This window comes from Odontomachus brunneus, unplaced genomic scaffold (assembly GCF_010583005.1).
Source record: "Odontomachus brunneus isolate Ranch 3 - 2012 unplaced genomic scaffold, Obru_v1 Obru_scaffold_023, whole genome shotgun sequence".
In the NCBI taxonomy this organism is placed as follows: Eukaryota; Metazoa; Arthropoda; class Insecta; order Hymenoptera; family Formicidae; genus Odontomachus; species Odontomachus brunneus.
Genome location: NW_022639473.1, coordinates 2,726,622 through 2,740,193, shown reverse-complemented (window position 1 = coordinate 2,740,193; position 13,572 = coordinate 2,726,622). Strand labels below are relative to the sequence as shown.

The 13,572-nt window shown below is 42.0% G+C and overlaps 1 protein-coding gene across 1 annotated transcript in view; it reads left to right on the top strand.

The window, feature by feature from the left end:
• The first annotated feature begins 625 nt into the window (after positions 1-625).
• Positions 626-13,572, top strand: part of LOC116842249 (hemicentin-1-like) — a 328,593-nt gene continuing 315,646 nt past the window's right edge. The window contains exons 1-2 of the mRNA XM_032811171.1: positions 626-1,568; positions 10,460-10,575. Coding sequence (XP_032667062.1) covers positions 10,512-10,575 — 64 coding nt within the window. The 5' untranslated portion in view covers positions 626-1,568; positions 10,460-10,511. The remainder of the gene's footprint in view (positions 1,569-10,459; positions 10,576-13,572) is intronic.

Here is a 13,572-nt window from a genome sequence, read left to right as displayed (position 1 = left end):
ACATTACTATATATGTATTAATCAATACCGTAATTAATGCTCCGTAACGATGAACGGGATGTTACATTCGATACTGGCGATACTTTCGCGTAACTTTGGTAACTGCCGAAACGCGCTAAAATGTCCAACCGCGTCCAAGCAGCGCGCATTAATACATCGCACGTGCCGCGAGAAGTTGCATCTATAGGGGATATGAAGTAGTGCCTCCGCCGCCGCGTCCTACTAGCGCAATTTCAGTTCGTTTCTAGAAGTTCGGCGTACGTTGGGCGAAATGACCCACGTGTCGCGTTGCTACGTGAGTTTCGAGCGGAAATCCGCGTCGGGGAGAGCCGAATTCAATAGCGGAAGATTGTTATTAATCGGCGCGCTTGAGATGTCGGTATTCGTTGTCGTGCGGCCGCCTAATCGCTGTATGCGCCGCGTCGAATAAGATTACGAACAATAAGTGACCATTTAAGATTGAATGAAACCGGATCTCGGGAATATCGAAACGTATTCGGTCAGTGTATTCGTTCCCGGCCAGTGATCGCCTTCTGTTATTGCGCCGGCGGCGTCCTCGTGGCTGTGTTTACGCTCGTCTACTGTTTGACCTTTCACGTTTTCCACGGCGATTCAGAAGCAAGTCGACCGGCGAAGCGAGAGCATAAGTACAGTCTCAGAAATATAATCTGATTCACTTGCGATTTAATTAATGTTCATTGTAATACGGCTCATCTAATCGCTGTACGCGTTTTCTGTTTGACCTTTGAGCTGTTGTCGCGTGCCGTGCTCTACGATGATCGTTCACAAGCGAATCGACCGGCGAAGCAGAAGTACGGAAGTGTCGAAAGAGTAATCAGTGCGTGCCGCAACTAGCTATGTTGGCTGAGATTCCTTGTTACACGGCTCGCCTGATCGCCGTGAACGTCGCGTCGGCCGAGTCACGTCGTATCTGATATTGAACAAAACCGAATCTCGGGAATGTTCAAGTGGATAGTGCGTGTCGGGAACGTCGATGTGTTCGACGTGTCCTCGCGGAAAGCGATCGTATTCTGTGTCGCGTCGGCTGGCTGGCCCCTGCAGTGTATGTACGTTCGTCTTCTGCTTGACCTTCGAGCCATTGTTGCGCGCTGTGCTTTACACGGTGATCACTCAGCAGCCTGTAACCCGTCTGTACAGATTAGCCGCAAAGTGGCTTCTCTGTTCGAGTCTTGTAAGTACAAGAGTGCCAAATTCAGCTACAGACGATAAAGATCGAACGGCTAATCAATGAATGCACGGTGGCGTCAGATGGCACCAACGACATTCGCACAACAATCGCTTGTTGTGTTCGTCATTCGTCGACCGAGTGCTGCATCGAGCGTGTCAGCGCGAAATGAAAAGTGAAAACTAACGACCGACCGCCATTTCGCATAACTGTTGTTCTCGCGGGGTGTATCACGTGCATATATCTGCGTCGCGAGTGTCACGTTCATAGAATCGGGATTATTGTACGAGTTGTTAATTAGTGCCCTGAATAATTAGCCGCATCTTTTGACGGATTCGTAATTGGGCCGAGCGGGAGAGCTACAACGACGATAAATCGACCGGTAAGTAAATTTTTCATAACACTTGCGTGTGATCAGTTATTTAGTGCCAATGATTAATATTAGATTATATCTCTGCAATACAATTTTTATCGACTCATTAAATATTAGTATTCAATATTATCTCTATTTTTATTTCGTCGTATTATATTTTTAAATTTCTATTTTACACGATTTTTTCAATTTGACAAATCTTCAGTCCTTCTCTCGCTCTTGAATTTATAAATAATGAATAACTATTTTTCCTCAATTTTACATCTCTTTAATTCTCCGAGGAAGTTTTCTCGGAACACAAGTGTCACACACATGTGCATGCTGAAATTAATATTAATTCGCCAATTTTTGAATTTTCAATATGTAAGAGACGTTCGCTCTCAGGGGAACTTCGTAATAGCGTAGTTCATACATCTCAATCGACGGAATATCGACGTTTGTCCGATAGCTCAACGGTGAGCTTGCAAACGTGAAAATATCTTTGCGTTAATTTTTACGTGACACGCGTTAGTAACGCGCGTTATTAGATGAACATAAGAATAAGTGTGAACGGTGCGATAAATCCTATGGTGAATTTAATAACAAGGACGAGGTGCGCGACTTGCCGACTCGCTTAACGAAAAATAATGGAACCGGCGGGCCCGCCGATTATTCAGCAACGGCATTCAATCTTAATGCACGTACGTTTCTTTGGCACCGTGTTTCGCAGCTGAGCTGCGAACAGGTCGATGCACGGCGCGCGAGGGATATTAATTCGATACAAACCTGCCGAGCTGTCGTGTTTGCATTCTGATGCACCCTACCTCTCTCGTGTCTATCGTTACAATGTACAGTGTACTCAAATCGTGCATTCGCGCGCGTACTGAACGAGATTATGCGTTCGGTTTCTCTCTTGGACGAGGGCAGTTCTTCTTTTCTTACATTTTTTTACCTTTCGCTTTTATAATCACTGTGTTGAATTTAATTAGTTCTCATCTCGCATGGCAACGAGCGCGTTCACGTACCATCTGTGTATGCCCAATGGGCACGATTTACATGCGAAATTTCGTACGCGCGTGCGCATACACACACACACACACATCATTCGTGAGTGGAGAACTGTGAGCTGCACCTGGCATTCGCTATTCTCACGGTAATACGCGACCGAATCAATTGTTTCTCAGCGTCGACTTGGAGATTGTTCTCGTCGCCCGTATGAAATTTCGCGGGTGGCCTCGCGCGACCTTTCGCACGGTCCACCCCGCGATTGAAATTTCATGAAGTTGCACCGCCAACTTTCGCGTGCGAACTCACTGTTTTCGAATCAGACTTCCGTCGACGTGGGTGTGTGCGTGTGCGCGCGGGTGCGCGTGCGCAATATCGCGATATTTCACATTCCGCTTCGGTTTCGGCGATCCCTGCACTTCTTAGAACTGATGCGACACTTGTGAGGGATTGCGTTTTTTGAATAGGAAAGTTTCGGCTAAAGCTATTAAACGACAGTTTAATATATATTAGATCGCGCGATGTGTGTGTGTGTGTGTGTGTGTGTGTGTGTGTGTGTGTGTGTGTGTGTGTGTGTGTGTGTGCTCGCATATTCGCGTGTTATAAGGAACTGCTAATTAATTCAGTCGTTCAAACTCTGCGTCACTCCGCCGAATCGAAAGAGTTAACTGTAGTTTTTATAGTCCATTGAAAGCACCGCTTATGAATCGCGTCGCGATAATTTACGAGCGCATAAACTTCGCGCGAGTTGCCCTCCCCGTGCTTTCGTTCCATTCGGAGTCGTCACATTGTCACTGACAGTCAATCGATTGCTCGTTTGTTTGTTAGTTTCTGCCACGAGAGCTGTGCCGGCTAAGATACGAACAATCGCTGTATAGAGTGAAACGAGGAAGCGGGGGAGGGAATGGGAAAACGAGAGGGAAAAATAGGGGACAGATAGACAAAGAGACGGGCGCGATGGAAACGCGAGTAAATGAGGGTGGCTACGCGAGTGGCATTTATAGTTCATATACGAAGGAGATTTCATATACGAGTGAGGAAAAAAAGGAAAAGGCGGATTTACGTAGCATTGAAACATACCGACCGAAAAATTTGTTCTTACGCTGATAGATAAGCTGATTTATTGCGGAATGCGTCTGTTAATGATGGATATCGGAGGGGAAGCAAACAATGTTATAACTGCAGTATTCACGTTGTTTGCTCGACAGTTTTGAGAGCATCGTTGAAGTGTTCTCAACTCGACAGGCTTTATGAAATTTGTACGTTCGTAGCTATTAACCAGTTTATCGTCTCATTTAGATTCTCCAAATAACAGCATAGATTTTTTTTAACTTTCATAATTGAAATCTCGGCAATAAACAAATCTACGTCGATGCGTGTACAATTAGGGACTAAATGGTTCTCCGTAATTTTTAGGATGAGTTTGTAAATTCCCTTCATCTTGTCCAATAGGAGAATGCTCTCGTTTATATTAATTGTATTTAATTGTTGTAATAAACAGAAAGGTCAGTTGATAACTTTAGACGTAATTAAGATAAAAGTTTAAATTCGCGAAACAGATTCTTGTTTTAGCACAATTCGTACATAATTTTGTGAGTGGCTCGTTTGAGTTGTTGCCTCGCGATTTTGCCAACATCTATGTAAATAGTAAAATCACTGTAAAATTAATGAGTCTCTTGTCTATCGAGTTAAAAAAAAACATTCTTTTTTCCACGGAAAACCATGTATTCGTGTGCTGCACGTTGTTAAAACTTTTAATCGGCTAATTTTAAGGACAACGCTCGTTCATAATGAAAATTGTTTCGGAAGAGTCTTTACAGCAATGAAAATTAATGACAATTCTTTCCACTCGTTTAAAAATATAACTACTCGCAATAAATCGTTTGTGTGGCGCTTTAAAGAGCGCCATGATGGGCTTTGTGAGACTCGGCAATATCAAACGTATACGCGCAATTTTTATAAAATCGAGTATTTTACTTTATATTATCTTGATCTCGCGCGTATTTCTTCATGCTGAGTGTAATACTAGATTGTCGACGATCATCAGTGCCTTTAAAGCTTCAGATATTACTTAGGAAGTAGCCATTCTTTCTTTGCTGATATCATAGTCTCATATCTAATTTTTTTATCCTCGAGATTTACGGAAAAAACTTTGTAGCGCGCGAGGCATACTGCAAATGTTACGACTTTTCCTCTCCAATTAATATAATGACATCTCAAGTTTATCGTTGACATTTGCTCACGATATCGCTGAAATGTAATAGTGGTTGGATTTAGTTTTAAATAGAATATAACGAAAAAACCGCAGATCTAGGTCGCGCTCAGATTGGGAATCGTTGACGCTTTTTCCCCCCGAAATTGTGAAAAATCAAATTCCCCGAAAATTGAGAACGTTGAAAAGCCATTTTCCCGAAAACCAACGGGTCAAATTTAGCCTGTTCTAGTCGATCGTCGAAAAAGCGTGATAGTCTTTCGATTTTGGTGTCACCTTTTGTAATGACAAAATCGATGACGGACAGGGCCCTCGACGTCGGATACATATACGCCGCGTCCATCTGGAATGTTTTAATCGCGCCGACAAAAATTCACGTGACGAAACACCGATCCCGAGCGGGCACGTGGCCTCGCTGATATCGTGAATGGAGAGCGACAAAAATCCCCTACCGTGGTTATAACCGCTGGTTATACAAAGCAACTCTTCGTTTCGCGCTACAATAATGAACACGCCGGGAAAATAATGGGATCGATCGGTTGGTGACATATCGATTGGCGTGCGTTACTTATTGCTTCCGTCGACGAGTAATTTCCTCTTTATCCAGAACTGCGGCCCGCACTCTGGATAGACGGCATGGGCACGATGATTGGGTAATATGTTCGACAAATTGGTAAAGAGCTAATTATCGGCCGACCGCGGAAATTATGGCTGGCGTGCCACGATATGGTAGCACGTGTAACGCGTTCGATTTCACCGTTCGACTGCGGTATATGCGTAACTGTGTGGAATACACAGTGCTGTATGTAAGCGCGACGGAATAATAGTTGAATGTGCTGTTAGGAGAAGTAGGTACGTATACTCACGTCCTAATATGCATACCGTTCCAAAAGCGGTCTTCGTCTTTCCAAACTTTGCGTAAATGTTTCTTTCCCTCGAGCACTGTCTTTGCGCGTTGTAAGATAATTTAAATTTATGTGTGTTATACGCTGTATCTATGGAGTATTTTGGAAAGTGGGTTATAGTACACAGTATTTTGCACGACAGTATTTTGCACGAGTTATACGAGAAAATAGATATAATAGAAAGTAGATAGATAGATGTCCTTTACAATTTAATTAATTCGAGTGTAACGTCATTTCTCGTGCTATTTCCATCCGGAAAATTGAATTTAGATTTCATACTATCTCCATATAAATATCAATTTATACGATTCTCATATTCGTTTTCATATAACAATTGGGAACGAAATATATTATTGTACATCCTGTTTACTTTAAATCTCTCGTAGAACTACGTTAAAATTTACCGAAATTGTCTCCAGGAACATATGCGGAAATCATATTTTGATGCTTCATAATCACTGAGAATAATCAATAATCGCTTATTGATTCTTGAGATTACGGGAATAAACTCAAAGACCAGGTTTGTGATTTAAGTCCGTGCTAAAACGGTGACACGTTCAGTTGATATAATTTCGCCGCGAGCAGGCAAGGACTCGCCGTTTGCAATGAAAGCTTAGCTTCTATTCCGCATCCCACTTGTCTGCCATTTGCTCGCCCTAATCCACACAAACGAGGACAATGCGGTTCATTGAAACGTATCACATTGACACTTAAACTATCGATTCGTGGACATTATGACGCATCGCGGATCGTTAAGGGCCGTCAAAGTTTTACGTTGATATTTTTACGTTGATATTTTTACGTTGGTATTTTTTTTTTAACTACCGTCTCTCTCGTCGAGACGACAATCCCGGTGAGCTTCGCTAACTGTAAAAACCATTCGGAGGACATTGATGTATGTATCGCAGCAATCCTCCGGTGTCTACGTTGCATTGGCCATTTAGAATTTAGAACGAAGGCCATAGATCGTGGGTATTACGTGGAGTGACGTTCGCGTGCGTTTTCGTCATTAGTTGATACTTGATCATCTGTCGCGTCAGCTGTAGAATGGCGTCGTTCTCGCGACGTAAGCATGAGTCGCCGACGACGAATTGCCGCTGTTACGCAAGATTCGAAATTTGCATGCACTCGTGTGGCGCAAGAACTCGCTACCCGTCACGGAGGAGCAATTAAATGCCATTTTTCGCGTCTATCAGTTCACGTGAATTGATGGTCACCTCAATCAGAAGTCGATTAGATCCCTGTCGGGGTGCCGTGACGTATCGCACACGCACAAAAAAAAAAGAAAAAATATCGCGGAGAAATTCTCGGGGATTCTGCTATGGTTGCTGCACATAAATCTGTAACTCCTGTTTACCGTACGTCTCTGGCCTTTCTTTTGTCGCCGCGAGCGAGAAAACTCCGCAAACTTTTTCCCCCGATGCACACGACAATCGCTTCATGCATCTTTGGTGCACTTTACGGTGCATCGACAGAACGAAGTTCTCCGTGCTCACTGGTCCTGAATCCGATCGCCATACTCTGTTACCGATACTCCACTAAAAAATTTCTCCTTCTTTCGCGACAACGTTTAGGAATTTACTAGTTTCCCGCGGACGCTTGGCGACTCGTTTATAAATTCAAGCGCGCTGTGGATTGGTCGAGAAAGCTGCGTTTTTTTTTTTTATATTTTTTGCTTCGCGCGAGTTGTACGGTAACATTTCTCATGAGTCTACGTTTTAACGAACAGCTCAGGTAATTTGAATTAAATAAATGACTTTATCAGCGATCGATAAGAAATAAAGCATAGCACACATAATAAGTCTCGCGAGAAGCTGACTCAGTGAGAAATGTAATTTTCTTGAAATCAAAAGAGATTTTTACTCTCAGTGCGTTTCAATACGCTTGGCAACGTGCAGTCTTGGTGTTTGAGATGAAACAACTCGTGTAATCTTTGGATGACACATAAAAGATTAGTTGAAAAAAGGAGCAACTGGTTGCGCGCAATGCACTTTCAAATGTGATTCTGTAGCTAGTCGACGAGTGAGCGACCTTTCCGACGTGAAAGACACGCCAAGTGAAAAGTGTCAACATTTGCAGTGCTTTTAGCATTATGCTTGAACTGTGCGCTTTCTTGGGTATTTTATGCACATTGGCGCATAGTTAACGCTTACTTCGCGTCGAATACACAGCTCTCTTTTTTTTCATTTTTTCCGATCAAATCTTTTCGCCGTATAGATTATGATTGACGTAAATATAAGCGCGGTATATGTGTACATGGACGTGCCGCCGAATCAACCTCGACTGTTCATTAAAAGTGGATTTGCGAAAAATATCATTGTATACCAGCCTGCTGTTAAACACACGGCTCGTTTGGTTGTCGATGAATGAGATACGGGAGATTACAATTACGTCCGACATACCGCGATATATCAAAATTCCTAAACCGATAGCATATGAACAAATTATTAATGCGCCTCCTCATTCCACTACACTGACGTATTTTCCGATGGCAAGCCACGTTGGTAAGCCGTAATAAAATGAAAAATAAAACTTTTCGTTGATTGGAAAAAAAATATTAATCTTGATGAAATCGATTTTCGACGTACGGCGAAATTATGATAGATGCGGCACCGAGTTCGTACATGAATTTAAATCGCAATATCAATTTGAGTGATTGATGTCACGATAACAGCGGCCAGAAAAGAACGGACGAATATGTTAGCGGAAGGACTGAATTTTAATTAAATTACGTTTCAGCAGCATCCGATTCGTCGCAGCAAAGTATATACTTGTACAATTTAATTAGCTTCCACTCATAAATCCTCCCGATATGTCCCCTCTAATGCAATGCTTTTGCAAATTTATTATCATAGCCTGAATCCGAGGAAACAATTCTGTATTTAATATTGTCCGAAAGATAATTGCATTATGTACATCGACATAATGTATGTTGCGTTTAACCTTTAACATCGAGCATTTCGCAAATGCTCGATCTCGAAAGACATTGCGTTCAGTTGTGCGGAAAATATATTTCCCACGGCACAAAATATTATTTTCACAATTCTACATGATCGTTGCGCGATGGTCTTGCGTTCCGTTCTACCTCGATTCCGGGGCTCGTTCGTATTCGCGCGCGGAGTAGGCCCCCGTCATCGACAACGGGATTATGCAAAGTTGTAACCTTGTTAGACCGAATGTACCTGAGAAAAGTTCTAATACTTCCGTAAACGACGTTGAATTAAACAGTGTCGAGCCAAAGCTCCTCAGGAATTATACCTCGGCGCTCAGTGCCGAGACCGAGATCGACGATGCTAAAATTTCTCCCGGCAAATTGGCGACTAATCCGTTCATTTCCAAACAACAAATTAGTTTAGGAAGTCTTGGGATGTCAAACTAGTTTTCCCATATTTCCAGAAAATACTAATTGCATTCTTCGGTTGCTCACTATCGCCGAACAATTCGAATTTTCTCTACGTGCAATGGCATTCCACTTATTTCAACACGATTCCGCGCTCTTTCAATTGTCCAAATAGCAATTGTCCTACATTCTTCGCGCTAATATCATTATCACGTGTCGAAGGGACGATATTTTTTTCGCGCAAATCCGACAACTCTGCGCACACTCCAGACGCATAACGTACTTTCGCGCGGATCGTCGGGCTATTCGCGTGATCCACGCGAAAGGTTAAAAACCCGGCATTCGCGGTGCCCGAATAACACAAAGTGCGATCGACAGTCAGAGCGTCTCCTGCAAAATTGACAGCTGTAGCTGGCCGTCACTGCGACAGGACCGCAAAATTCGAGCGTTCAATTTAACCGAGCGCGCTGCGATCGGCAGCGGGGGAGCTATCGCGCGAGCGGAAATTCGTCAGAGGCCAGCTGCGAGCCGCAGCCTCCCGGATCCGGTGGCATCGATCGAAATAGTAATAGCCCCGCTCTATTTCTTTCTTTACCGCCGTTCCCGCTGCTCCTTCCTCTTTTGGTGGCTACTCGAAACCCTCCCGCTCCCTCCCTTCATCCCTTGCCTTTACTCACTGAAAAACCCATTTATTCGAGCACGAGTACCCTCGTGTCGCTGATAAACCGGACCACGGCTATCCCGATGAATATAAATCCAATTGCTGTACCGACGTATTATCCTAGCTATATTTTTAACGGAGTGATAAACAGTCGCGTTACGCTGAAAATCCCGAGAAATTTCGTTCGTCGTTCGAACGCGCTTTGCGATCGCAGCGCGCGCTACATACGTAAAAATCAATCGCGCAACGGAAGTAATTGTTCCTGCGCACGTAACTCGTGTTTTGAGCTTTGATATCTGATTTGTGCGTGTTTGTCTGTGTCCAAATGAAAATATCGGCGCGCTGCCTTTTTTCAGCGTGATTCAGAGTGATTAAATTAATGCGAATCACTCGGGCGATGAATTATGAAAAAATTGAAAAATTTTTAACTCTTTCGATCAGCTGATTTAATCGTTATTTTGTTATTGTTAAATGTAACTGATCTGTTATTTAAAAGAAAGAGCGTTTTTTGTTTTGAAGAAACAGCGGAATTAATACAGTAGTATATTTATTTTCCGTGATTGAAATTTGTCAACAAAACTGTGTAAACACGGCCTAAAAGTGTAGCAGTTGTTATTTTTGAAATAATATCGGAAAATTTTATTTTCCACTGGAAACTGTTAGCCGTGGATGACCGTACAACAAATAATATATCATCCTCAAATTCGATCAAATCATTTTTGGCGCGGCAATTGTTTCTCTTTTTAACTTAATCTATCAGTATCCTCTTACTGAGAGAAAATCGAATATATGTTTCAGGCGACAACAATGCTATGCTTGAGCATCGTCTTGTTGATCTGCGACGCCACCCATGGGGATCGCCTGCCGTAAATCATACCAACCTCTTTTTCAAGAATCCGCAGCACAGAGTGCAGGTGAGCACGCATACATTAACTAGATGATAAATGTCGCACGCATTGCGACACATAAATTGGCTGCGGGATTCGATATATTTTTTCACACACACGGCACGTGGTGATAAAGCATATATACGTATGTATTAGCCACGTTCGATTCTACTTGTACCGCCGCGCCTTAATCCCGGAGAATTCCTGTATTTTTAAACGCCTATAATTCAAAAAAGCAGTCGCGAAGTGACACGTTCGCGATGGGAAACTCAACTTCGTGTCGCTCGAACAAACTGCAGATGCATGCAAGGAAGGTGCGGGTTGTCCAGGCAGCTGTATGCGCAGCGTGTTCATGAAACATGCAGCCGAATTTCTACGATGTACGAGGGAAAAGTTGAGTGAGCGAAAGAGCATCCGCTTCTTCCTTTCTCTCGGGTATACCGTAGAAAACCAGCGGTATGTTTTGTGAATATTCTGTTACAAGGACTTAGCGTTTTCGCGAACAACGACTCTTCGCGAAGCCATTCGACGAGATCGTTCGCGAAAAAGCATCGCGTGATGCTCTTCCTCTCTCTCTTTCTCTCTCTCTCTCTCTCTCTCTCTCTCTCTATCTCTCTCTCTCTCTCTCTCTTCTCTTTCCCCCGAGTAAACGAAGAGCAGGCACATGCCCAGGCAAATTCCTCTCGTCGCAGTGTACGTTTTCATTACGCTTGCTTGCTGGAGGGTCTAGGGCGTAGGCGCTCTTTCTCTCTCTCTTCTGCCTGTACTTCCGGTTCAACAGGCATTAAGATGAGTATCGTTGACATCGTTTCCGCCTGCAGACGTTGCGAAGGAGGAATTTAACGAACAAGACAAAACCGAGGGTCTTAGCAGGAAAACAGGGAGGGAGGGAAAAAGAAGAGTAGCGCCGTGGCCCCCTTTCTGATGTATCTCCCCGAGGAAAGTTCCGCTCGTTACAGGGACGCTTGCGAAGCGCAGCCGTGATTTATTCGTTCAAATATATATGTCACGTTCGTGGCTCTTCCATCGGGCAGAAGTTCGTAAAACTTCAAAGGGCTTTCATTATTTATCGGAACTTATAATTCGCGGAGAACGAGAGTTTGTGATTGATGAGTACGCGCGTCGACGGATAGTGTTCGCGAGAGAGATATCGGGATAAAGAGATGGATTAATTTTTAAAAATGAAAAATACCCATTGTAGGTGTGTGTCGAGCTCTCAGTCCATGTATCTGCAGTTCGGTCGATGAATCAGATACATTAATTATTGGCGAATGTACCCCGCTGAATCCTTTGATGAAAGTAATTGTACATATCGTCGTTAGTATCCGTATTGTAATCGCGGTATTCATCCAGACTATTCTTCCTCCCATTCGTTTTTTTATTGTAAAAGTTCTTTTTCGCGTTGGTCTTACAATAAACTCTCCAAATTCAATTGAACTTGAGTGAGAAATCTCGGTATGCTATCGTCTTACTTTAATATTACTAATGATTAATTGTTGTTCTCCCCATGAAAAAGCACAAAGAACTAATTATTTAATATTTGTTTGTTCCGATATTCCATCGAATAACCTATTCTCAGATTCCTAGATTTATTTTTATATTTTATTTATATTTTATTATTTCTCTGTATTTATTATTTAAAAGGTACCTATCACATACACTTTCCATTTGCAGTTAAATACGTGATTACATGACTAATAATAGTATAATTGAAATTAAAAATGAAGATTAAATGCAGGTAGAATATTGAGATAATGGAATATTAAATAATTTTGAAAATATATTCATTATGCTCTCTCTAAAAATATTTATAACACAGGTACCATTCTGTGGACTATTGATAAGTTCTTCCTCAAGCTTTTACCATTATTATATCTCTTATAGACATACGTGTGAATATCCTTCATTTTTCTTGCGTCTTTTTAGTTTCGTGATGTGTCTCGAGTAGTTCGTGTACAAAGAATTAATTCAGTCGCAAGTCTGCTTGCGACACACGATTTTAACCCTTTCATCGTACATAGATTCCACCAAAGAGCACTTACACCGTGCAGCGCACTGAAGTTTCCACTTGTGTTTGTGTACAAACTTATTTACGACCGTGTGTCACGAATACGAGAGGATGTGTTTGCTTTCTCTCTCTAATTTTCAGCGCTGCTTCCTTGTTTCCGCGCTGCTTCATTGTTTCCATACACGTGCGCGTTGGAAATATCGGATCTTAATTATATTAAAAATTGTTAGAACTCGCCATGCTAATATTCGAAGATAGGGTCGATGCTCCATTTATAGCTACTGCTCCATTTGTGGCCACTTCAAGGAATCTTTCGAATTATTTAGTCTATGATTCATGTTTGCGTTACGTAACTAGCAATATTTTGTTTTTACAGCATTTCTATTGGTCACGCTGCTCGCTAACGAATGTAGAATTTTCTTTCTTTTTTAACTAAATAATTATAACCGAAGGTAAACGAACTGCTGCATTTTCTTATGCAAAACGTTAAGGATACGAGATGAGATAAACGTTAGAATTATTATATAAAAGACATATGATTGTGAGTGAATGTTTCTATAATCGGTTTACGGAAAGTCTAAAAGTTAATCTTAATTAGCATAACCACGTATTTGATTCCTATTAAGCAAAAAAGAAATAGGTGTCGAAAACTAGGTCATGTATTAATATAATGTTCTATTTTTGGCCATAAGGTAGCCAGAACTGATTGTTGTGTTGTTCCAGTTGTGGCCAACAAAAATAACAAATATCTTTTGGGTAAAATTATAAAATTTGTAGTACTACAAAATCCATGCTCTGGTTTTTACTGGCCCTCACTATTGTGCTTTGAAAAATTATAAAAGTATAGTACAGCTATTTGTCTGAAAACAAACTTTATATATATACAGGGTGTTCAAAAAGTCCCGGACCGGTGAAATATCTCGAAAACTAAGCATTTTAGAAAAAAATGTTTCAGATAAAAGTTGTGGCGTTTAAAAAGATGTATTTACTGATCACATCAGTTTGACCTTGGGTTG